Source organism: Helobdella robusta (assembly GCF_000326865.2).
Source record: "Helobdella robusta unplaced genomic scaffold HELROscaffold_7, whole genome shotgun sequence".
NCBI classification, from domain to species: Eukaryota; Metazoa; Annelida; class Clitellata; order Rhynchobdellida; family Glossiphoniidae; genus Helobdella; species Helobdella robusta.
The window spans coordinates 2,547,667-2,572,881 of NW_008705398.1; the positions used below are offsets into that span (position 1 = coordinate 2,547,667).

Genomic DNA, 25,215 nt, shown 5'->3' on the forward strand with positions numbered 1-25,215 from the left:
GGGGGCGAGNNTGAAGTAAGAAGCGCACATCAAAAGTCGAAACCACACGCAGCTCCGTCGAATCCTAATGAGGTAAGTAACAACACCGATATGTTTCAATCAAGCGGATGCATGGCGCTAATTAAAATATCTCCGGTACAATTATGATTTCACATAATTATTAGGAAAAATTAAAAAATTTATTACAGCTATTTTGAAAATGTGTTGAATAAAATTTTTTTATAAAAATTCATTTGATGTTGCGAATGCAATAAAAATCTAATAAATAATTTATTATTCATCATGGAAGATTAAACATTTAGGCATCAGCATATCGAATGTTGCTTAGATCGGTAACGGTAGGTAGAACCAAAAACTTCTGCCTTGCAAGCACTCTGACAACAAAATCTCATTGATAACTCACTGATAACAAAATTGCTGCAATATTGAAAAACTGCCATTTGTGTCTTTTTTTCTAGATAAAAATTATACGCTGACAGACGCAAAGATTTGCACAATAGGCAAGATATTTAAGCAATAAAAATATTTTAAAAACAAAAGAATAATGCGAAAATGAAAATAAAAACAATAAAAATTATTGAAAATGCACATAGAAAGGTAAAGAAAATTGTAAAATGATATTTGAAAAATAAAAAAAAGAAAAGTAAATATAACCGAAGGTTTCAAACCAAACCGATGACTAGATAATTATAATACCATTAACATTAGTCATAATTGAAATTGATGAGTGACGTCACTTACGGGTGGAGGTGCCTAGGAATACTTTTTTATTCTTCATAATGTATGCAGTTTTGTCAAACGCAGACTGCTTCGTGATTACATGCTCTGTCATTCTATACTTATATTTTAAACCTTCTTGCCTCAGAGGCTGTACCGCCCATACCACAGGACACATCATGTATGCATGCACAAATTGCACCGCGTCATACACGTGTGATGGTGTTTGAGTTTCGGACAGACGCTGTTCAAACCGTGCCATCGCGAATCATGGCATTTTTACCGACTGAGCTAACTCGGTGACCGTTGGTATGTCAACTACGTGGAGATTGCATAGTTATGTGATATGGCATCTGACTGATGCATCTCATTTGTGTGCGTCTTTGAAGCATCACAACATTTTTTTCAAAATTTTTGTGCTTTTCGAATTTTTGTATCTTGTTCAGTTTCAAAGAAAGGAAATATCGTTGCGACTAATTGCCTGGTCAACTGTGGTCAACAATGGATGACGTGCTCTCAAGTGATCGAAAGTACATTTGAAGTTTGGATTGGAAAGGAGGATGGCCATTGAACATTATCTGCCATTGAAATTGTAGTTCACATTTCAGTCATTTGCTTCTATTGTCGTTTGTAATTTTTTTATTTTCATATGACCAGCCACATTCATTCATTCATTACTTCATTCATTCCATCATTCAATCAACCAATCATTTATTCATCGTCCAATCATTCATTCACTCAATCCGTTAATTAATAATTAACACGACAAAATGTATCATTAAATACATTAAATGTATCATTATATTAATACGATTTTTTTTGAATTCACCGAATTTAATTATTTGCAGTTGCTTGATGAATGGACCCCACCAGAGAATGCAGGATGATCGTGGTAATTGAACGTGCAACGTGGGCGAAACAGATCATGGGCACTGAAAGCTTTTCAATTACATCGCTTGTGTTGACAAGAAAATAATCAAAACACAAATTGAAAACGATCTTGAAGGCAGTAGACATTGGAGGAAGGAAGGGAGACGATGAAGATGGTGGGAGTTGGAAGGGCATGAACTGAGCAGGTCAATGAAATGATCGTTGACCAGAAGTTACGTCACGAACTAACTGATCGCTATTTTAATTTTATGAATCAAATTCACTTCAAACAACTTCGTCTAAAAATCAGTTTTAAAAAAAAATACTCGAAAAAGTTTCTACACTGTTAAATAGTGAAGTGCAGCTAGAAAAATTAAATTATAAACAATAATGGTTGAAATAACTATTGAAACCCTCAAGTATTCAAATTGACAAAAATTAAAAAATTAAACTAAGAATGATCGATGTAAAAAAAATAAACGAAGGAAAACGCCATCGCCAGTGAACGAAAAAACGCAACGCTTCAACTGGAGTCAATCATCATTTATTTGTGCAGCACTCTACGCATTATATATATATATATATATATATATATATATATTTTTTACAATATTCTATAAATTCTACCGAATGTTTGGCGTTAATATGTTTGTAGTTCGTTTTTTCGATTTTTCTCACTAAAGTTTTTTGGTGAACGTTTAGTTTATTAAAATTCAAAATAAACTTATTTTTCGAATTCATGCTGCAAATAAGGCCATATTTCGATTCCGAATATATATATATATATATATATATATATATATATATATATATATATATATATATATATATATATATATATATATGAAAATCACAGCATTATCAGCGTTGCTTAATTTTCTATTTAATTTGTCAATCTTTCTTACGATGAATTTCAGTTGATTATTAAGTTAATTTAACTCATAAACAAAATTAGTGTGCATATTTAAAACAGAAAATCTATTTTCGGAAATTCCTATTTCCATTCGTGCTATTTATGTCCATATATAAGTTACTGTCACTTTGTTTCTATGTTTATAAAGTTTTTACGAGTTCTTTGTTTCTCTTTGTGTGAATTAAAGTGTTTTTGTGAGTTCTTTTGTATCTCTTTGTGTGTCATCTCGGTAAAGTCGATTTCTAAATTTACTAGTTTTGTGTATGGCTTAAATAAACTTAATAATCAACTGAAATACATAGTAAGAGAGCTTGAAAAAAGAAAAATTAAGTACCGCAGAAAATGCTGTGACTTTCCTAAACAACTGTACATCTGAGTGTTTACACACACACACACACACACACACACACACACACACACACACACACACACACACACACACACACACACACACACACACACACACACACACACACACACACACACACATATATATATATATATATATACACACACACATATATATATATATATATATATATATATATTAACGCCTTTAATCATAATTATATATATATAATATATATATAAATAATATATATATATATATATATATAATAAATATATATATATTTACATCTAAGACCATATGAAGACACATTACACGCCACCTACACATTACTAACGTACAATCGGTGTCTTGTTAATTCATGCACACACATACAAACGCACACAAACGAACGTACATAATTAACTAAAAAATATCTTTCGCGTAAAGGCACGAGTGAGTGATCATAAAAAAAAACATTTAAACTGAAAAGAAGAACATCTTACTTGCTACAGGCATACAGGATCAGATAAGCAGAGGAAATCAAAGGTCCCGAACAAATTATATAGTAAATTAAAGGATGTTTCATTGGAATGAAAATGGCATGATCACTAAAGAAGCGCATAACATTTTTAATTGAGCAGTTTTTCAACAAATTATTAAAACAAAACAGACACTTAACAATCAGAAACCACAAAATTATAAATTAACTTAAAATAATTAAATAAAATATTTACAAATTACACTGCTGCAAACATGATAGATAATTTTTTATTGTTTATTTATTTTGATTTTGACTTTCTTGACCTTTCTTGACCCGCAGGTTATGGCAGGCCATGTTCAAACTTGTTTTCCAGCTGTTCTTCAGGGCCTCTGTGAACTTGGATTTGAAATGTTCCTTGGCCTCCTCATCAGTTTTGTGTGGGACGAGGGTTTCCTTCAGGTACTCGATATCCTTGAGGCAGGAAACTTCCGGGATGCCGGTGTTCATCATCATCATGAAGAGCACGATCAAAAACTTGCCATACCTCCTTAACGTCTGGAATGCCTCTTGGCATAATTTTTCAAATCTAAAAAAAACAAATCACATTTTTGACCACTAATGTTAGCACCTTTGATAAACAATTGCGATTTTAAGCAATATAAAACAAACTTAGAGAAACATTAGAGAACTTGGTAAAATATAAACTTCAATTAGTGAAATATATTTCTTTATCGCAAAACTACATACAAAAACTGGTGAAAAAAAAGCGGAACTTTTTAAAGAAATCGTTTTTTTCTTGTCCCTTCTTGATGACGTAAACAAAGTCAGCGGTCAAGACAAATGGACATCTTTCTCTTCGCACACCCAATTTGCTTTTGAAGTTTCCAAGGATGTGACCAAAATCGATGTGGAATAACTACAAAATTGTTTCAAAAGTTATAGTAACTTTGAAGACGATGAAACATTTGATCAATTGTTCTGGAAGCAACCAACCTGTCCATCTTTCCTGATCATGATGTTGTCCGAATGTCTGTCGGCCACTCCCAGCACGTAGGTAGCCACGCTGTAACCCGCGCAGGACCTCGTGAAAACATCCATGGCTTTGTCGAAACTGCTCCAGTTTCAAATCAAATTTTTTACGTTAGTTAAAAAAAATTTTCAGTTACATGAAATGAAAATTTAAAATTCTTCACAACGCATTACTATCAAACAGGCAAAAATTGTTTGGAGAAATGTGCTTAGTCGGAGCAATGATAATAAATAACCTCAGTGGTGTGATGAACGTTCAAAAAATATGCATTTAATTAAGAAGCCGACCTCTTAGGATCGCTGTTATGTTTCTGCAAGTACTGGTAGATGCACTTCTTGTTGAAGCCAGCCACCAGCGTTATGTCGGTGAACTCCAGTTGGATTTCCGCCAACGTCCTCGAGTCTGTAACCACTTCAATCAGACCTTCCTTCTGACCAGACGGCAAGACGTTATAAACGAGCAATCTGGGTGTTCAAAGTAATTATCTATAAGAGACATTATGTAGAAACAAGCACATTTTAGATCATCTGTCTTTTTGTAAATTGCCCATTCAAGTAATTACATCTTAAAAAATTAAAACAAAGTACCGGAAGTTTGTCACTAGAATGATCAACAAACAAAATACTTGTTCAAATACTAAATAAAAATTCAATTCTCCTTTTCAGTCGGCGTTGAAAGCAACAAACGAGGAATCGACAAAAAATGAATGATCAAACCTGAGATCGAGACCAGCTTTTTGCCATATATTGTCCATTATTTTCAATATTTGCAAGGTCAGCATATCCTGTCTCAGATCTGGAAAAATGATGCAGTTGTAAAATACTTTACATGTTGAATTAATCTAGTCTAATCTAACGGCTACAATTAACCAATGAAATAAATCTATTAATCTGTGATCGATCTAATTGAATAAATTGTGCAGGAAATGATGATCCCAAACAAACGAACGAAACGAACCATCTCCCTTCTTGAACATGAGGAACATGTCATTGCCACATTTCTCATTATTCTCCCAGACCATCCACAAGGGTTTCATTTTAGAATCCATACATTTGCATTTGTCAAGTCTTTCAGGCAGAAATGTAAACAGTTGATTGAAAAAGAAAAAAATATCACAATATTCTAATTGTGTACGAAAATTATAAATGAATTAAACAGATCAACAACGCCTGCAAAGGACAGATGTAACTGACTCCAAATAACTTTAAACAAAGAAACAAAATTGCTCGTTAATTGGATCATTGGAAGATCATTCAGTCCAACTTTCTTATTACGCTCCATCAAACGTAAATTTTGCTCTGGAAAAAAAAAATAACGAAGAAAAAACAAAACTGAACCACCTGACGCATTTGAGTTTGACGCTGGGGTTGAGCGGACAGCTGAGGGCGGTGAGGGCTTCCTTGTACTTCTTATCGAGACCTTTCGTCATTTCCGCTCTCAATTTGTCGATGGAGAGACCCGATGAACCACACGCCTTGAAAAGAAGGTTTCCACAATTTTATTACTTATACCATTGTCGTTGGGAGGTTTGAATTTCTAGTGCATTATTGTTGTTGGAATTGAAATAGTTGGAGAACAGAAATCAACTGTTTCCAAACTAATTTTGTTGGCCTACCAAACTTAAGTTGATCAAAAAAATTCAACATGAATTATTCAGAAACTAAGTGTATATATTAGCTAAATTAAATTAAATTTATAAATGACAACCAATAAGAAGGAACAGAAATCTGGACTGTCCAACCTTGATGTGATCGCTGAGCTGTCTGAGATTGTAAAGTGCATCGACCTCCCTGTGTAGTTCGGCCAGTGAATAAATGTTTCCGTAACAGTAAGCCTCCAGGATCAATCCGAACCTGACGGAGACTGATGGGATGTGCATTTCCGACCTGCGTTGCAAAGATGATGCTCACGATTGTAATACTATTTTTTTAATCTATTTTATTTTATTCACAAAAAAGTGAAAGAGTCAGCCTAGCAATAAATGCTTATCTAGGGTTGACTCCCACAAAATGACAGTCAATAGGTCAGATGTGTGCCGTACATCTGATATTAACCAAAATCGCCTCCATGATTCTTTCACACAATTTTAAAATTTTTTTACATAAATTTACTCATTCTCCTCACCTGCATTCATGAATTTGGTATTCTAATCTATTCAGACAATCTCATTTTTTGTCATTAGATTATCACATAAAGTTAATTTTAGTGCATTTTAGTTATTGTTCATATATTAACTTATATGTGTAATTAAAACAGATTTACAGAATTCAGTTCCGGAAAGTAATTAGTTTACATTTATTAAATTTATATATTAAATAAGAGTGAGTCAGTACAATGACAAGACGACACGATAAGGGTCTCAAAAATATTCCCACCCTGAACCTCAATGGACGCCATTTCATCGCATCGAATAAATTAATCAGTTCGTTTGCAATGAATTATTCCCTATCATCACCATCATCATTACCCTCTGAATATTATCACCATCCTCTGAATATTATCACCATCCTCTGAATATTATAACCATCCTCTGAATATTATCACCATCCTCTGAATATTATCACCATCCTCTGAATATTTAATTGTTAACCTGAGCAGCCAGAAGAAGTTATGTCCGATCTTGTTATTTTTCAGGGCTCTCTTCAGAAGGAACTGTATCAGGTCGCAATCCAGGTAGGATTCGTATTTGAGCACTTGAACCAATTGCAGGAGATACAAACACAACTGCGAGTCACTTGAAAGGTTAAAAGATTTATAACCCTTATATAAAAAAAATGATAAGTTTATTCATAAATCATCCATATTTATTTGTAATGAAGTCATCGTGTCAATTGAACAAACACGGACCTCATGTTCTTAAGGCAGCGGACAGCGAAACTTCGAACATACTGATCAGCATATTGAAAATCGAGAAGTTCCAAGGCGTCAGTAGGTTCCAGGGGGCTCCATATCTGAAGAAGAGCATGCATCTGCAGAGATTTCAGTTGTTTGTTTGTTAGTTGCAAAAATTAGTTAAAGTTAATGGTGATATTTTATACATGCGTGTGATTCTTACGATCAATCAACATTGTTCGATATTTAGTTATTGGAGAAAATCGAAATTATTTACAGAGACAAAACTTGAAAAATTTCAGTCATTCTTGATTTGAAGCCGCTTACGTTTCACAATTTCCTTCTAAAAACAACTAATACATAAAAGCATGTGAGATTCCCTTGAAACATTTGATTGCTTGAAGTTGCAAACTCATATTAATTTCCAAGTTGTTACGAGATCTGTAAGGTAAATCCAGCAGTAAAATTTAATCATAAGCTAAGTTTTAAAATTATTGCCTAATGTCATTAGTCTCCATTCCACAAAGCCAAAAAAGACCTTGAATAAAATTGCTCAAGCAGGCTTTCGGATAGGTTGCTTAAATGTATGATAAAAAACAAAACTCGTTGAGATGATTTTGTCAGAAAGGCCAAAATATTTGCAGCACGACCTGCGAACGAGCACGATCCATACAGCACAGCATACATTGTGAATAAAATAAGTTCCAGCTTCATCCTACAAAATATTTATTACCAAAAAAACGTAAAATTTAGCTTGAAACTTGAAGTTTTCAGATTGGGATCGATCATGGATATGCATTGTGCTTGATGTTAAGATACATCAGGTTCATTTCTCAAAGTTTGCACAATTTACGAACGCAAAGAAATAAAAAACTGTTTACTGTAAAAATAACCAGGGCACATTCAACAAAAACACATTTTTTTGAAAATGTTACAAAAAGAACAACATAAAACAAAAGCTTACAGCGGAAACTTCCAGGTAATTATTCCACTTGACACAAGTCAAAAGTTTTGGGAGTGCGTGTGGGAAGTGATCCCTGCAATCCTGCCTCATGTTCCAGATCAGCTCCATGTCCTGCTCACACATCGGATGCAATGCATCCCTGTCCAACAACTTCTCGAAAAGTGCCAACTGCTCTTTCGAGGCCGCCTGCGTAAGTTCATTCAACAGCAGCGCATAACCACCAAAAACATTGTAAAATAAAACCAGGCCACCAAGAACATTGTAAAATAAAACCAGGCCACCAAGAACATTGTAAAAATAAAACCAGGAAGATTTTATTAAAAAAAAAAATAACGGAAAGTTCTTTCATAGCCGCAATATTCACATACGTTATTCGTAATAATGATAATGTTTAAAAAATTCTGCGACAATAAAAATCATCGTTAATATTTTTGCAATAATTTCTCGCATAGTGAGAACAAGGGTTACCGGGAGATTCTTCTTCAGAGAGTCCGTCATGGCGTGGGCAGCAGTTTCCAAGACCTGTCATTTGCGTTTTAATTGACATCATTATGATGCGTCGAATGTTCTCGTCCTACTAATTTATAATGCAAGGTGAACCTCATAGCGATTCACATTTTATTTTATATCACTATCACTTATTACCATCATTATTGTTATTATATTATTAATTAGAAATTGAAAAAACCACACCCAGACTTATAAATTAATGAAATTTCAAAATTCTTAAATTTGATTTGATTTTTTAATAATGAACTTTCCATGTTTGTTTCGCACTTAATCTTTCACTCCGTGCACATGCAAGCTCTATAATGTTGCTTCATATTGCCGCATAAATACAGAAATGCTTCAAAGGATAGCATTTTCTTCTATAATTCATAAGATGTATTTATTTAGCAGGAGGTCTTACGTCTCATGACTGCGTGTAATTATCAGTAAAAAACACAAGGTCATTGAACAAGAACCTCGATTCAACAGCCTCTCGACTGCAAGCTGACTTTTGAAACAATCGGCGCAAAAGTCACTCAACCACGCAAGCAATCATGAATAAAATTTCAAAGTGCGTCGAGTCGATCAAATATAAAAAAAAATCTTTCCACCACCTCCTCAAAATATTTTGCGCATTCTCAAGTAGTCAAATATGCGTCATTGAAAAACGTACAAAAATTTAACTTAATTAAACGTTTTAAAAAATTTTACATTCTTCAATTCATTGAAGATGAAACAAAAAATGAAAAAATGAAACAAGGGATAAAGAAAAATGATGAAACCTTGTCGAAAGGTGGGAAGTAGACGGATCCCAGTTTGGTGAACCTGGAGATGATGATGTTCAGACTGGCCGCGTCCTCGTTCGATGTGTTCATCGCTACCGTTCCTACCAGTCAGTTTGTACATCATTGATGACAATTTTAAAATATTTCAAATTTCACCTCTATTATTGTACTTATGCGTTTCCAAAAATAAGCATATTGGAAATAAATATAATTATCATATATATTCATTGTCATAGTCATTTTAACTGTCATTGTCATCAACAAAAGTAATCTTCACAAAAAAAAATTCAAATGAAACCTTTTTCCACATAAATCTGCAATCAAAAAACTAACCAATTAATTAATTAATTAATTAAGTCATTTGTATTCAATGAACTAAGCAATTATATAATCAGCCCATCAACCAAGTCTAACAGCCAATTACCAACTACTAAACTCTCACTCTTTCATGAATGATGACGAATGATGACGAATGGCGAGGAATAATAAGAGCAAGTGATATGGAAAACATCGCAGGCAACAAGTTACCGATGGAATTGAGTAACTCATCAGTGAGTGCATCATCGTCAGTGACCGGCCACATCATCAGCTTGCAGTCACCAACCCGCAACATGCCCCTGTAGTCGTAGATCGGCAGGTTGGCCCAAGCTAGAGGAATCATATCCTGGTCGTTCGTTCATTTATTGACACGTTAATTAAGTAATTAGCATTAATTAATTAATTAATTTAATTGGAGGCAGCGATAGTGAATGCATCATTGCGTGAGTTTCCGGCACCATGTTAAGAGAAGCGTCGAATAGAACGCATCGACAGAAGATTTTGTGTCATGTGAGTTTGTCCAAACAAGGGTAGGATGAAAGAAAGTCAAGTTCATTTAGTCATGACGAAATCACTCAGAAATGCAACATTTTGTGCCATGCCCTAAAATACAACGCAACAAAATTTGCTGCGTCAGTTGCCACTTAAAAATGCATTCATTTTGACGAAAGTAATAAAACGACGTCGGTACAACGAGTATTTGTGTGAATGTTCGAATGAATGAAGGTCTACCTTTTTCTTGTAGATCCTTTTGTTGGAGTCTGACGAATTTTTGCTTTGTTTGGGCTGTCGTTTGTCGTTGTGCGTGTAGAGGAGGAAGCAAACGCGAGCCATGCGCGGAATGTTCCTCATCTCGATGTCGAACGTGAAGAGTTCGTTGTTGAAGGAGCACGCCCTGTTCTGCACCGGCCTCTCCTTCGACACAACCACGCCACACAAGTTGTCGGCACCGTGGTATATGCACGCTCGTACAACAACCTGTTTGTTCGTTTAAAGGTATAAGGTTAAAGGTCAATCTCTCTTGTGCACCTGCTTCGGAGGTTTCAACGACAAACGGCACAGCGTATATGAATATGCGTAAAAGCCACGCATCACACACATTGCATGTGATAGGCGGGGATGTCTGCATTTGAATCCAGTCATTGCAACAGCAGATCCAGGCGCCTTTAACCATTGAGCCATCACGCCGCCATAATCGTTCATATATAGGTGTACAACCGTTCTGAATGGCTTCTAACCGACTGATTACACAAAGAGCATGAAATAAAAATTAACAAATCATTTTATTTGTTACCTTACCATGTTTAAATGCATTGAAATAAAGAACAATACTGGTATATGAAAAGTTTTAATGAGTGAAAGTCATACATAGGAATGATCAGGCAGGTTGATGTTGATCGAGGAACTCAACATTAATGAGAACTTGTCACTGATGTCGAAGACACTGGTCCCCTCGTGTAGCCTCTTCATCAGCTCACTTTTCAAAGCATTGCGAGGCCTGTACTCGATTGTGCTGTTCGGAACTGAATGTATCAATTTAATCAATCAATCTATCTATCTTCGTTTAGCGTCCAGAGACCCAGTTCGCCCGAGGTAGGACGCAAAAGTATCAATTTAGTGCATTAAGTAGCAAAATGAAGAACATGACTGCGTCAATAAAACAACTAAAAATACTTTGATAGTGTTGTAACAACAACATGAAAACAAAATCTCATTTCAATAGAAAACAATCTTTGGCATCTTAAACATCTTAGATGAAATGGTTTCTTAAAACGAGATCTGCTTCACTTTGCCACTGCGTTGGTTGGAATGCATTTATGCGGTCCGTTATACCGAGTGTCATCAGCATATGTAGCATCAGCTCTACATTGCATGATGTCTGATTTCATGGTGTCTGATTGCATGTTTTCACCGTTCAAGGAAGACACAACTTAACCAGACGTTCAAAACGTCACCATAAAGAGGAAGAACAAATGAGGAGAATGAACAAATAAAGAGAGGATGAACGAATGAAGGTGATGAACGAAGGAAGGTAATGAACGAATGAAAAGGATGAACGAATGAAAAGGGTGAACAAATGAAGAGGACGAACGAATGAAGAGTACGGACGAATGAATGTGATGAAGAAATGAAGGTGATGAACGAATGAAAAGGATGAACGAATGAAAAGGATGAACAAATGCAGATAAGTCTGATGAAAAGCAGACAATTGGGATAAGACTCACGAGGGATGGACTGGTAATGAACCAAAACCAACTCAGGTACAGTTTCTTTAATTAGTGAACTTCTTATGTGCTGTTAAATGAAAAATGACATTTCTTTAAACTTAGAATCTGAATAACAATTGAAAAACTGAAAAAATTGTGCGCGAAAAAAATATTCCAAAAGTCAGCATTACAATGAAATAGTGCCATCTAGCTGATAAAACTGCAAACCGCAAACTGGTGGAGTGGATAGTCGCCCAGCAGATATTCTTGCAGTCCGAGAACCTTCAGGACGTAATCGCCTGCACTCCAATTCAAGTTCTGCTTGCTCTTCTTCTCGAAAAATGTGTCGATCAGTTGCTTCGGCGTTATGTTGTATTTCACTCTTATTTTCGAGGTCTTTGAGACGTGCTGGGTGCAATCGATAATTGGGATGTAACTATAAGAATGAAAGTAATGGCAACGAAAGAAAGGTGAGCATGACTGCAAAGGAAAGCGAAAGCAAGCAGAGATAATTATACTGGCATGGTCAATAGAATTAGTAAGTGAGTTAGGTTGGGAAAATTGTGAACGCTGAAACATCTTCGTAAAAATATCAAAAAAGTTTCAATAACTACGAAATGTTTTTAAGAAACGTGGTGTTAAACTGTCTAAAAACATTTAATGCCAGTAAAATAAATATGCAACATCCAAAAAAACAAATAATCGAGAACAAAACTTCACAATGTAAATAAGAAAATATGTATGCGGAAAGTAAAAAATTTACGAAAAAACACTAGATAATTCACAATCATCTTAAAGGCAGCTAGCATATTTTAAAAGATTACCTACCAGTAGGTTGCAAGAAGTTATAAATGAGAAAATCAGTCTAAAGCAAATTCATATATTGAACAGAACTTAAAAAAGTCTTAGTTTGAAAAAATTATGCTAATTCCAAAAAAAATTACAAAAAGCGATTCAGTTAATCTATTAGTGCAAATTTACTGAGTTTACAAGAATGTCATGTGCCACATGAATGTTAAAACTAAACTTACAACTTTTGTAAACCATTTGATGCTTAATGGAGAAATTTCAACGAAAAGCATACAAATGAGCATATGCACGCGTTGTCTGTTCTTGAATGCTCTCAAATCAAGTATTTTTTTAGATTTTTAATTTTATAATTTAACAGTACAGTTGAATATTGTTATAAAGTTAAATTTTTAGAGCATGTTAATTTATAAACAGGTATAACGTTTCTCAAGTAAGTGCAACTCATTTCAAATGGATTGTTAATTCAATGACATTCAGTGATTCATTGAGTGACTGAAAGACAATAGTATTGCTCTTTAATGAAACTTTATTGGACTAAAACGATGCAAGTTAATTTTAAGTTATACTAAATAACTTTCAACCACAGACTTCTTCATCCTCAACGTGCACGGAAACCACGATTATTTCTTTGTTCTGTGCGAGTATATCTTCAATGAGATCCGGCAGCTTATTAACGGGAACCAAATCCGGCGGGTGGTACCTGGTCACCTGCTCGAGCCAGTCCTGCAGCAGTTCAACATCTCCATCAAACGCGTTCAATAATGATAATATAAAGCTAAATGTGGTTAAAAGTTGATGCAATAAGGAGGAAAATCGTTAACGTAAGCACAAACTGCTGAAGTACTTGTTTCTTATTCTCCATCATGATGCTGTAACACATGCTGCTCATCTTACTTCGGAACTCAACCACCTCTGGCTCTGTTATCTCATCCAAATCTTTCAAACCTTCGTCAAAGTTTAAAAAATGCAGATGTCTTATTTTATATCCAACACATAACAACCGGAACTGGAAGCACATAACTCACTGCTACAAATATTTAGAATCTGGAAAAACGTTTGAACAAATATGCATATAAACCAACTCTTGCCAATAAGGACCGTGATCCTGGCATCCAACACACGTTCAAAATTTTCAGTGCCGGCCACCTGATCATTCAACTTCTCCAGTTTGAACATGGGATAGAAGGGTCTGACGTCACACAGGCGGCGAGTTTCATCTGTTATTTCAATCTGCAAATGAACAAATCGTAACTTGAATCAACTACACTTTTATATCACGACTAAATTTAACCATAATCACGAACTAAACATAATTATAAATTATTACTAAACCTTATTGGATGTTTCATCAATGCAGATGAAATAATAACATTCCAAACTGCCCAGGTAACCGTAGTATGGATGCGTCTTCATTTCTCTCCACAAGTCCTGCAAAGTTCATCATTCAAAGTTCATAGTTCACAGTTCATCACTGCTCTGTTTATGAACAGCATTACTATCTAGTTTACTATCACTATTGCTACTATCACCATTGTTATTGTCATCATTGTTATTGCCACTGCCAGGTGTAGAAAGATTTACGGTTCTTATGAACAATCCAATTTAATCTCCATGACAACTTCACTTCACACAACATTTGAAATCAGCAATTATCGCCAAGCACTTAAATACAGGTGGTCGAAAAATCATCACTCCATTGTACAATTACACATAAGTAATTCATTACAAATAAGTAAAAAACCATTTAAATAAATCATGAAACAAATAATAGATGGAAAAAAAATAAAATAAACAAATACCCTTTTAACAGCTGCTATTGTAGCATTTTTCTGGACCTTCATGTCAACTAGGAAACCAGAGGGGAGGAGGAACTGGAATGACATGTCGGTGGAGTCGTAATCCTCGTCATCCCAGATGCTGTACGAGTGGGTCGACATCTCCTTCCTGCTTCTTCCAGTAGTAATCTAATTGTGAATATGGATCATTTCTTTTTTTAAGGAATTTAGTTTGGTTTAAAATTATATTATAACAAGTCAGTGAAGTTTAATTCAATCTATATGTTATATGATTTAATAAAATTAATGGAAGTAATTTATTTTTTAATTAATTGTTTATTACTTTACAATTAATTTGTTACTTTTGAAACAGCATCATAATTATAGTTTTCTAAGAATAATTAATGTTATAATTTGTGATCACACTCGAGCTTGAACTTAAGCTGCGTTTGGAAAAACTCAATATTGAAATTTAAATTTAAAAAAACAAAAAAAATAACTAAATTACTGATTACGTGATTTTTATAAGTTGGTTGGTGCCAGTCACAAACACCAAGGGTCGGTGTTGGTCAGAAGAGGTCAGTTTCTTTTCCTGGTGCTTGACCACCTCTGTGTGAATTTTTATACCAAAATTAATTTAATTTAATTATCACTAATTTTTTTTCGTGGCTAGCTTCTCGCACGTCTTGCTTATTTTCTTTCAATCGTTTTTAAAAGTTTAATTTTGAGTTAATTAGCTAAAAATTTTGATTTTTTTTTTAGAAAAAATTTTAATTTTTGTTAGAATAAAGCATTTTCGTTTGGAAATCAGATTGGAAAAATTTTAGTTTTTGCCTTATGGCTCCGTTATGGACCTTGAATTTTTGCAAGAGGAAAAATGGCCGAAGTTGGGGAACACAGCTGGCGAACCTGCTAAGAAGTTGCATGAATGGTGCGGAAAAATTTTCCACCTTCTTCTGTCCTTGGCAGATAGGGTAAAACAGCTAGAAGCAAAGGATAAAGAAAATTTACTAGAAATTGTAACATTGAAGCATGATCTTGAGTCAACGAAGAAAGAAGCAGCTAAACTCAATGTTAATACCCAATCATGGGTTGATGTTGTCACCAGGGGTACGAAAAATGCTAAAAATCCAGTAGAACAGCTAATGATGGCTAACACCACTATTAGTGAATTACAAGAGAGGGAGAAGAGAAAGAAAAACATCATTATCTACGGGGTACCAGAGTCTTCTGCTCCAAATCCAACAGATAAAAGAACTGAAGATGAAGCGAAAACCAAAAAAATAATGAAGGTGGTAGATAAAGTAAATATTAAGGCGGCATACTCAAAAAGATTAAGATCAAAGGATACAACTAAACCAAGTCCATTACTGGTTGATTTGACAGATGCAAGTCTGAGAAATCCAGTTCTCCTTGCTGCCAAAAAATTCAGAGACGTTGAAGGATTCAAATCTGTCTATATATCTCCAGATTTGACAGAAGCTGAGAGACAACTGGACTATAAATTAAGGCAACATCGAAACAGTTTAAATGCAGAACTTGGTGCGGACTCGCCCTTTCGATATGTCATCCGTGGAAATCAAGTACAAAGATTTATCAAATGACATTAACTTAAATTTAACCCGTGATAGAGCACTTTTTCAAACAGACACAAAACGCTACACTGCATGTATTTCAATGCTACTTCACTGGATAATAAAATGGACAAATTTAGAGTTGTTATTGAGACGCATCATCCATCAATTATTGGTGTTAGTGAAACATGGTTTAAAGACAGCCCAATCGTTAACATAAACAACTTTAAAGTGTATAGAAAAGATAGAAATGACGGACGCTGTGGTGGTGGAATGTGTTTGTTTATCAACTCACCTTTTAATTCATATGAGGTCACAGATGGTGTTTTTAGTAGAAGCAATGTTGAACAAGTGTGGGCAGTAATTTATTTTGAAAATGGTAAATATTTAATTGGCTGTATCTATAGACCAGATTATTTTGTGGATATGGATGATCTCGAACTAGTTTTAAAACAGGCTAAAAGTTATGTTAACGGAAAAGGTTTTAAAGATGTCCTAAAAATGGGAGATTTTAATTTCCCATTTATAGGTTGGTCAAATGGATCAATTGTTTCAATAAAAAATGTTAGTGGCATTGAACATAAATTCAGCGATATAATCAGTGAGACATTCTTCTATCAACATGTCGATGTACCAACATTTCAAAAATCCAGCGGTGTGACAGAGAATATTTTGGATTTGATTTTCACAAAAGAATCGGGTAACATATGCTCTGTGGATCCAATTTTTGTCCTTGGCAATATCAGTCAAGGTCACTTGATTTAGTCCTTTGATTTTCTATTGAGAAATGTCATTTCGGATTCACAAAGGCACAGATACAAATTTTTATACAGTAAAGGAAACTTTGAAAAAATTTCTCGTGTGATATCCATATGTGGATTTGAAAATATGACTCCACAGGAAATGTATGATGAGCTTATTTATTACACAAATGAAGTGTGCAATCTTTTTGTGCCTATAGTTAATGCAACAATGAGCAGTAATAAAACAGTTCCATGGATAAATTCACATCTGAAATCACTTATCAGAAAAAAAGTGTCTAAAATACAAAAATAACATACGTAGATGGAATGATACTAACTTACGTAACGAATATAAGGATTTTTGTAAATTTGTTAAGACTGAAATCGACAAAGCACGTCTTCGTTATGAGGTAACACTAGTAGAACGAGCTAAAAATAATTCTAAAATTCTCCTCAAGTATTTGAACAATTAAAAAACAGTGAGGGAGTCAGTAAAGTCTTTGAGGAAACCTAGTGGCAAAATAAGTTACGATCCAGATAAAATTGTGAATCTTATGAATGCAGCGTTCCAGAAAGTTTTTGTTGTTGAACACGATTCTGACATTCCAATTTTTAAGATTAAAAAAAGTAAGTGTGAACAGTTTATAGATATGATGCCAGATGATTTCAGTTATGACATGGTTTTGGATAAAATCAAAAAGCTTGATCCAAACAAATCTTGTGGTGTTGACAAATTCCATCCAGCCTTGTTAAAAAATTGTGCAGAAGCCTTTGCTGTACCTATTGCTTTGATATTCCAAGCTTCATTGGCTACCAGCCAGCTTCCACTTCAATTCAGATCAGCAAACGTTACACCGATCTACAAAAAAGGCGACAAAACGGTACCAACAAATTATCGCCCAGTTTCTTTGACGTCGGTTCCATGCAAAATAATGAAAAGTATTATGCGTGAATAAGTAGAAGACTAAGTTTCTAGAAATAATATAGTATTGAATCAACAACATGGTTTTGTTAAAGGAAAGTCGTGTACAACAAATCTTCTTGAAACTCGATTTTATTTCTTACAATTTGAATAATTCTATTCCGGTAGATGTGGTCCTCTCAATTTTGCCAATCAACGAATCGGCTGTGCTAGCATGCCTGACAGCATGCTCTCTGGATAAATTTCCAGAACAGCATTACTACTACTACTACTACTATAATCCATTATTATTTATTATTCAATTTTAACAAGTAAAAGATTAATTAACATAAGTTACTTTTGATTTATTAATTTATTTTATTTACAATAAGAGCTCATATTTCTTCATTTGATTGATATGAAATAATTATAATGATCATCATTAAAATTAAAGTAGGGATAGATCTCCATCTGCAGTATATAACGCTGCTTGAGGTGTTGAAAAATTGCTAGAGCCACGGTCTAGATAAATTAAGTGAATCTTTGGCAAGTGTAAATACATTGGTCAGTTGACATTCTCAGAGCACATTACATGTACTTGTACATAACTTGCTCGTGATCTCTACCAAACTCATTCAATAATTTTAAATTTTATTTTAATTTTTTGATAACGGAACTCACGCAGAAAATGACTTTGGAGACTTCACAATTTGCTCAAGATTACCTTGACAAATTCGCCAACGGAAACCTTTGCGTAAAACGAACAACAGTGTGACCTTGCAGGTGTAGGTATGCTAAACAATTGGAGTACAAAAAGCTTTTTAAGAAATAAAACTCTCTTACTACTTATGCAGTGATTTGTGATTATATTTTCCAGGCTTCTGAACAGAGTCAGTTGCCAGAAGATGTGCAATTTCAGTTGACAGGACGACTGGCTCAAACACAACAAAGACAATTCAAAGTTTTTGGATTGGCGAATCTAAACAAATAAAAACAGGCAGACATTAAAAAATGGACGCTCGGAATGTGGTTTATTAGACCCTCCATATTGTCATAGACCAACAATGCCACAAATTGAGTGGATTGCATGTGAATCGTGAGGTTACTAGGCCACCAAATATGTATAGCCAGCAATGCAAAAAAATTCAATAACAGATGTATGGAAAATGCACATATGTGATGATAACATGAAAGCAGCACTGTTATTCCTTTTATTTTTTTATTATTTTGCTATTTAGTAATAAAAATTTTGAAGTTCAAACAGTTTTAATTTTGTTGGATTGTCTCCAAATGACCAAAATCATGGTTGAACAGACTGATTTTCCTTGGATTTAATATTGTATAAAAACTATCAAATTTTGAAATTTAACCTTCTTTATAGCTTAAATAATAAAAATAAATATAACACTGTATTTATGAAACGATGTATATCTTTAAAGTAGTAAACGCTGTCAAACGAGATTCTGTTCTAGATTTTTACTTGACTTTGGTCTTTGAGTATAGTATTACCAATAGAAACACTGTATTTACTTACTGCGGATCTAGTAACTTATTTTGTAGAGCAACTTGCTGTTGACCAAGCAAAAAATTGTTAAGTCACGTTATTTACCGTTGATCTGGTAATTATTTATCATTTAAGCAGCAGTATTTACTGCTGATGAAGTAAAATAAATGTACTAAGGTATTTACCTTGGACAGATGAGGGATAGGCTGGTCTGAATCTATCCGACGCAAGATAACATTGAATAAAGTCTAACAAATATATGGAAATTCTATCAGACGCAATGTATATCATATATACTATATATATATACTATAAAATATTGATTAGCGCTTTACTTTGCAAATTAATAATCTAATTTAGACTTAATATATGCTATTTAATTTCTAATAATTTTAATATATTTTGAAATTTTTGGTAATCATTTTTAATTGTTGTTCATAATAAATTTTTCACTTAATTTTCAACAATATTGGACATGGAATTGATTAGCGCTTTACTTTCCGAATTAATAATCTTAAGATACATATATATACAAGTACAAGAACAAAGTTAACTCAAAATATAGTAAAATAATAAATAGAAATATCTTTATTCTAGACATATACAAAAATACATTTTCATTAAAATATCTCGGTCATATTGACACACTGATTTTTAACAGAATTATTTGTAATATTTTCGATCAATAATTGGGCATGAGGCTGATCATCGCCACAGCCGACAGAACAAAATTATCTCAAAATCTAGTAAAATAATAAATATATCTTTATTCTAGACATATACAAGAATACATTTTCATTAACATATCTCGGTTATATTGACACACTGATTTTTAACAGAATTATTTGTAATATTTTGAATCAATAATAGGACATGAGGCAGATCATCGCCACAGCCGACAGAACAAAATTATCTCAAAATCTAGTAAAATAATAAATATATATTTATTATAGACATATACAAGAATACATTTTTATTAAAATATCTCGGTTATATTGACACACGGATTTTTAACAGAATTATTTGTTAAACTTTGATCGTTAAAACTTTATCGACAAATGACAAAGAACTTTTTTGCATATGACAAAGAACTTTATTCTCAGGTTTTTATATAAATACATTACTTTTTCATTATTACTATTATTATTATTTGAATAAAGCTATTGCATAGTTGTTTAACTACTTGAAAATTCATTAAATCTACGAAATCGATCAAAAAATGAAAGGGGGAAAGGAAAAGAATACCGTTTATTTTAAAGGGTTTAAAAACGTTAGTAAAAATTTTATTAAAATTTACATTATTTTATAAAAAAAAATTGATACCATAATGCTTTAATAAACAATTTAAATAAATTAGTCAACCAGGAAGATAGAATTGCAGAAAGTGGAAGAGACAATAAACATGGTTTTATTAGATACAGCACTTTCAACTGAGAAGAACAACCGTGTTTGGGAGGAATGTTGTTTGAGGCTAGCAATTGCTCGAACTAAAAAAAACTGTACACATTTGTACCATTGTTGCAGATATAAATTATGCTCAAAAAAAATAGAATACGTTAATGTAGAAGACAAAGTGGGTAAGACATTAATGAACAACGTGGTTCAAACAACTACAATTGATAATGTCTTGACGTCTAATCTTATCCAGAATGAAGACGATATAATTTTGAAATGCAGTGCAGATTTAATATATGAACAAGTCGAACTATCAACAGTTTCTATAACACCAACTATTACTGTTGGTGAAGAAATTGTTCCCTCGCATTCTCAAGTGACTGCTTTGGTAGAAGACAACATGGTTTTTGAAATGAATGTTGATCGGCATGAGTCATTGAATGTTTACGATGTCGAACCTGCCGCATTAGATAATGATACCTGCAGCGATAGTGATTCGGCATCTTTCACAGACCAGGAACTAGAAGCCAACAACATATGGACCAAGAATTTACAAAAAACGGAATTTTCGTTTAGACTTGAAATTGTTGAATGGCAACTATTACGGCAATCACAACAAAATCATTTGTTTAAAAATTTAGACTGGATTAATATAATGACAAAAAATTTGAAAAAATTTATTCCATATTGCTGCTTATGCTTTTTGTGGCATAGGGTTAAGAAAGTGGATTCTATTAGGCGCGAAGGTTATCTTTTCAATGCTCAAGGATATTGTAAATTCACGGGGTGTCCCATAACATTCAAAATAAGTATTTCTGACGAAGATCTTCTTGATGCTCATGTGAAATTTTCTGGCATAACTTGCATACATAGATTGTCGGAAATAATGGCTAGACCGATTAGGGCGAGTAAAAGAGGGAAAATTGCTTCTTCGATGAAAAATATTATTCCTCGCCAAAAACACCTAGACTGCATTAAAGAGTTGTGCCCTGAAGTACGAGCAGCTGGCAACAGAGATGATGCTCCTTCTGTAGCGGTCCTTTCGCAAATTGTATGCCAGTACAACAAAACGAAACGAAAGCATCCAAACGAAATGGAAAGTCTGAGATTATTGAAGGAAGATTTTGAAAAACAACACCAAAGCTATGCCTGTCTGCAATATATTTTCACTGAACCACCCAGTGTCATGATCTGGTCCAAAGAAAGTTTAAAAATTTTACATCAACGATGCATCGATGATGTGGTGTACATAGACGCAACAGGAAGTATTGTAAAGAAAAGGAAACATCCATTTCATATCTATGAAATGGTTGTCAGAAGTTCGATGAAAGGAGGATCACCGTTTCCTGTAGCTACATACCTGACAAACCTTCATTCAACTGCCTCAATTTTGTCATTTTTAAACTTCCTGTACAGCGACTACTGTAAATTGTTTGGGAAAAGTAGTAGGGTAAGCCCGCGGTATTTTATTTGTGATGGGTCCATCGTCTTGCTGCAAGCATTGGCTCGGACATTCTGCTAAGAGCTACTGGAATCAATTATGGAAAGATACTACAGGATAGTGGTTGGTCACGGAAACACTAAAGACTTCCAAACACCAATCATACACAGATGTCTGAGCCACATTATGAAGAACGCAAAGGTATTATGTTTAAAGAACATTCCAAAAAATTTTACCTTTGCAATGCACCTCTTCGGACAAGTGGCTAATGTCACAATGATAAACGCACTGAACAGTATCTTAATATCAATGGAAGGAGTTTTTGGGAGTGAGTTTGAAGGACTACAGGTGACACAATATCTGCTTCAACTCCAACAAGCCATAAATGATAACGAATTTGATTTAGAGGAAAACGGAGCAACAGCAACTACAGAATTGGCGGAAACGGAAGATGTAAGTTTAAAATTGTATTAATTTGTTAAATTTATGTCATTATATTTTTCTAACATATAATTTATTTAACTCTTTTTAAAGGACGTTTGCCAGCCTGGATCTTTTATGAAAGCATGCGAAAACAATATGGCTCTTGCTAAAATAACAGACACCGGAATTAAAAAAAATATGTATTATTCCCCAGAATTTTTATCATCATTTAAGAAAGATCTTTTGCCCAGTGCTCTTCTTTGGACAAATTTACTAACCGGTAATCTTGGGAGACATGGCACATCAGATAATTATAAAAATCAAAACGCTATATATTTAGAATTGATCCTAAAAGATACTCAAAACATTACAAAAGACTATAGGACACAGGGCATTATGGAAAAGAGCCAATGGGATTTAAAGCACATAAGAATGACGAGACAGTTAAATAGAATAGATGATTTTGTTATCACATACCAGGGAAATCCACCTAGCGATGATCACAGAATTTGCTGATAATCAAAAAAGACTGTTTAAAAACGAAAAATAGATCTGGAAGTTTGGAAAAAAAGGAAACAGAGGAAAAAGGAAATTTATGTCTCTAACCCAAAAAAACCCTTAATTTTAATTAAAGACAAGATTCAGGAAAACCAGTCACTTGTCACTAAACCAGTTACTCATATACAGCAACAACCAATAATTTTAAATTCATTTTGGTCAGATCTACAAGGCACTAGTTGGCTGTCATCAGATCACATCAATCTCGCCATGTTTATTTTAAGTTTGCAATACCCCCACATTGATGGACTATCTGACACTGACTTTCTAACACATATAGGGTTAAACAGCAACTTGGAAAATTTATACAAATATTAAACAAAGGGGGAAACCATTGGATTACCGTCAGCAATTTTTTTCTGAACAAAATATAATTGACATATATGACAGTAGACCCACAAAAATGTTGCCAGAGGATGAACGGGTGACTTGTTCCATTATGAAAAATTTCATTCTTCTAGAACAAAAGAATGTAATCATGCATCTACACAAAGTTCAGGAACAAATCGGCTCGAATGATTGCGGGGCCCTAGCAATAGCTTTTGCATCATCATTAGCTTGTGGGCTAAATCCCACATGTTGTTCATACAAACAAGAAAACTTACGTGCCGAATTGGCAAAAGTATTCACCTCCAAACTTTTTCATCCGTTTAGAAGAAAAGTTACCCACCAGAAGGGTAAGCCAAAAAAAATAGAGATAAATCTGGTATGCCCCTGCCGTTTTGACCACCGATGTTAAGGGGAACATGATCACTTTGCATCGATGTGGGGAAAGGTTTCATAGAGGTTGTTCATCAATTCCACCATTAGCCTTTGATTTTAAATCCTAATATTGCGAAAAATGCAATTAAAATAAAGCGTTAGTGTTAGTATTCCAACCTTTAATTGTTTTGTTTTATTTTTAATTATTTTTTTAGTCCGCGGCCTAGGTTCCGATGCATCAATTTGAAAAATAAATGGCTTTTTGTTTGTTGTCTCCAGCCTTAATCCCAACCTATTTTTGAACATTTTATACGCGCCAAAATACTGTCGCTCAACCAACTTCCTAGATTGACCTCTCAAAACCCGGGTGATTGGAAGAAGTAAGAGAAGAAGGCAGACAGTTCCAGATAAGAGGGCCGGAAAAGGCAAAAGCAGACTTGGCAAAAGAATGTCTAACAGATAAGACAAAGAGATTATTAGAAGAAGAGGACTGGAGATCAGCTCACATTGGTTTTATTCTGTTAAAAATCAGTGTGTCAATATAACCGAGATATTTTAATGAAAATGTATTCTTGTATATGTCTAGAATAAAGATATATTTATTATTTTACTATATTTTGAGTTAACTTTGTTTTGTCGGCTGTGGCGATGATCTGCCTCATGTCCTATTATTGATTAAAAATATTACAAATAATTCTGTTAAAAATCAGTGTGTCAATCTAACCAAGATATTTTAATGAAAATGTATTCTTGTATATGTCTAGAATAAATATATATTTATTATTTTACTAGATTTTGAGATAATTTTGTTCTGTCGGCTGTGGCAATGATCTGCCTCATGCCCAATTATTGATCGAAAATATTACAAATAATTCTGTTAAAAATCAGTGTGTCAATATAACAGAGATATTTTAATGAAAATGTATTCTTTTATATGTCTAGAATAAAGATATATTTATTATTTTACTATATTTTGAGTTAATTTTGTTCTGTCGGCTGTGGCGATGATCAGCCTCATGTCCAATTATTGATCCAAAATATTACAAATGATCCTGTTAAAAATCCGTGTGTCAATATAACCGAGATATTTTAATATAAATGTATTCGTATGTATGTCTAGAATAAAGATATTTCTATTATTAGATTATTACAAAGCAATATACAATTTTTGTATATATATGTATCTTAAGATTATTAATTCGGAAAGTAAAGCGCTAATTCAATTTCATGTCCAAAATTGTTGAAAATTGAGTGAAAAATTTATTATGAACAACAATTAAAAATGATTACCAAAAATTTCAAAATATATTAAAATTATTAGAAATTAAATAGTATATATAAAGTCTAAATTAAATTATTAATTTGCAAAGTAAAGCGCTAATCAATTTATTCTATATATATATATATATATAATTCTATATATATATATATATATATATATATATAGTATAT

General features: G+C 33.5%; 4 protein-coding genes across 4 annotated transcripts; 3 read left to right on the forward strand and 1 right to left on the reverse strand.

Moving 5' to 3' along the window:
* Positions 1-1,881: 1,881 nt before the first annotated feature.
* On the reverse strand, positions 1,882-14,678 carry HELRODRAFT_96068 (hypothetical protein). The gene is made up of 24 exons (XM_009030826.1): positions 14,547-14,678; positions 14,080-14,175; positions 13,830-13,977; positions 13,624-13,692; positions 13,336-13,487; positions 12,166-12,333; positions 11,874-12,025; positions 11,099-11,207; positions 10,463-10,708; positions 9,941-10,076; positions 9,410-9,513; positions 8,607-8,660; positions 8,139-8,324; positions 7,190-7,311; positions 6,933-7,076; positions 6,064-6,228; positions 5,683-5,778; positions 5,300-5,409; positions 5,059-5,137; positions 4,630-4,806; positions 4,306-4,423; positions 4,086-4,228; positions 3,095-3,898; positions 1,882-2,135 (listed from the first exon to the last, which is right to left on the reverse strand). Exons 1-23 carry the CDS (start codon positions 14,628-14,630, stop codon positions 3,607-3,609), a joined length of 3,150 nt encoding a protein of 1,049 aa, XP_009029074.1. The 5' UTR covers positions 14,631-14,678; the 3' UTR covers positions 1,882-2,135; positions 3,095-3,606.
* A 692-nt stretch (positions 14,679-15,370) lies between these two features.
* On the forward strand, positions 15,371-16,861 carry HELRODRAFT_164888 (hypothetical protein; the record flags this gene model as incomplete). Its single annotated transcript, XM_009030827.1, has 2 exons — positions 15,371-16,087; positions 16,154-16,861. The coding sequence occupies 2 exons, from the start codon at positions 15,371-15,373 to the stop codon at positions 16,859-16,861; spliced, it is 1,425 nt and encodes a 474-aa protein (XP_009029075.1).
* A 3,785-nt stretch (positions 16,862-20,646) lies between these two features.
* On the forward strand, positions 20,647-23,019 carry HELRODRAFT_164889 (hypothetical protein; the record flags this gene model as incomplete). Its single annotated transcript, XM_009030828.1, has 3 exons — positions 20,647-22,100; positions 22,251-22,533; positions 22,615-23,019. 3 exons carry the CDS (start codon positions 20,647-20,649, stop codon positions 23,017-23,019), a joined length of 2,142 nt encoding a protein of 713 aa, XP_009029076.1.
* A 445-nt stretch (positions 23,020-23,464) lies between these two features.
* HELRODRAFT_164890 (hypothetical protein) lies at positions 23,465-24,308 on the forward strand (the record flags this gene model as incomplete). Its single annotated transcript, XM_009030829.1, has 2 exons — positions 23,465-23,738; positions 24,142-24,308. The coding sequence occupies 2 exons, from the start codon at positions 23,465-23,467 to the stop codon at positions 24,306-24,308; spliced, it is 441 nt and encodes a 146-aa protein (XP_009029077.1).
* Between the last annotated feature and the right edge of the window lie 907 nt (positions 24,309-25,215).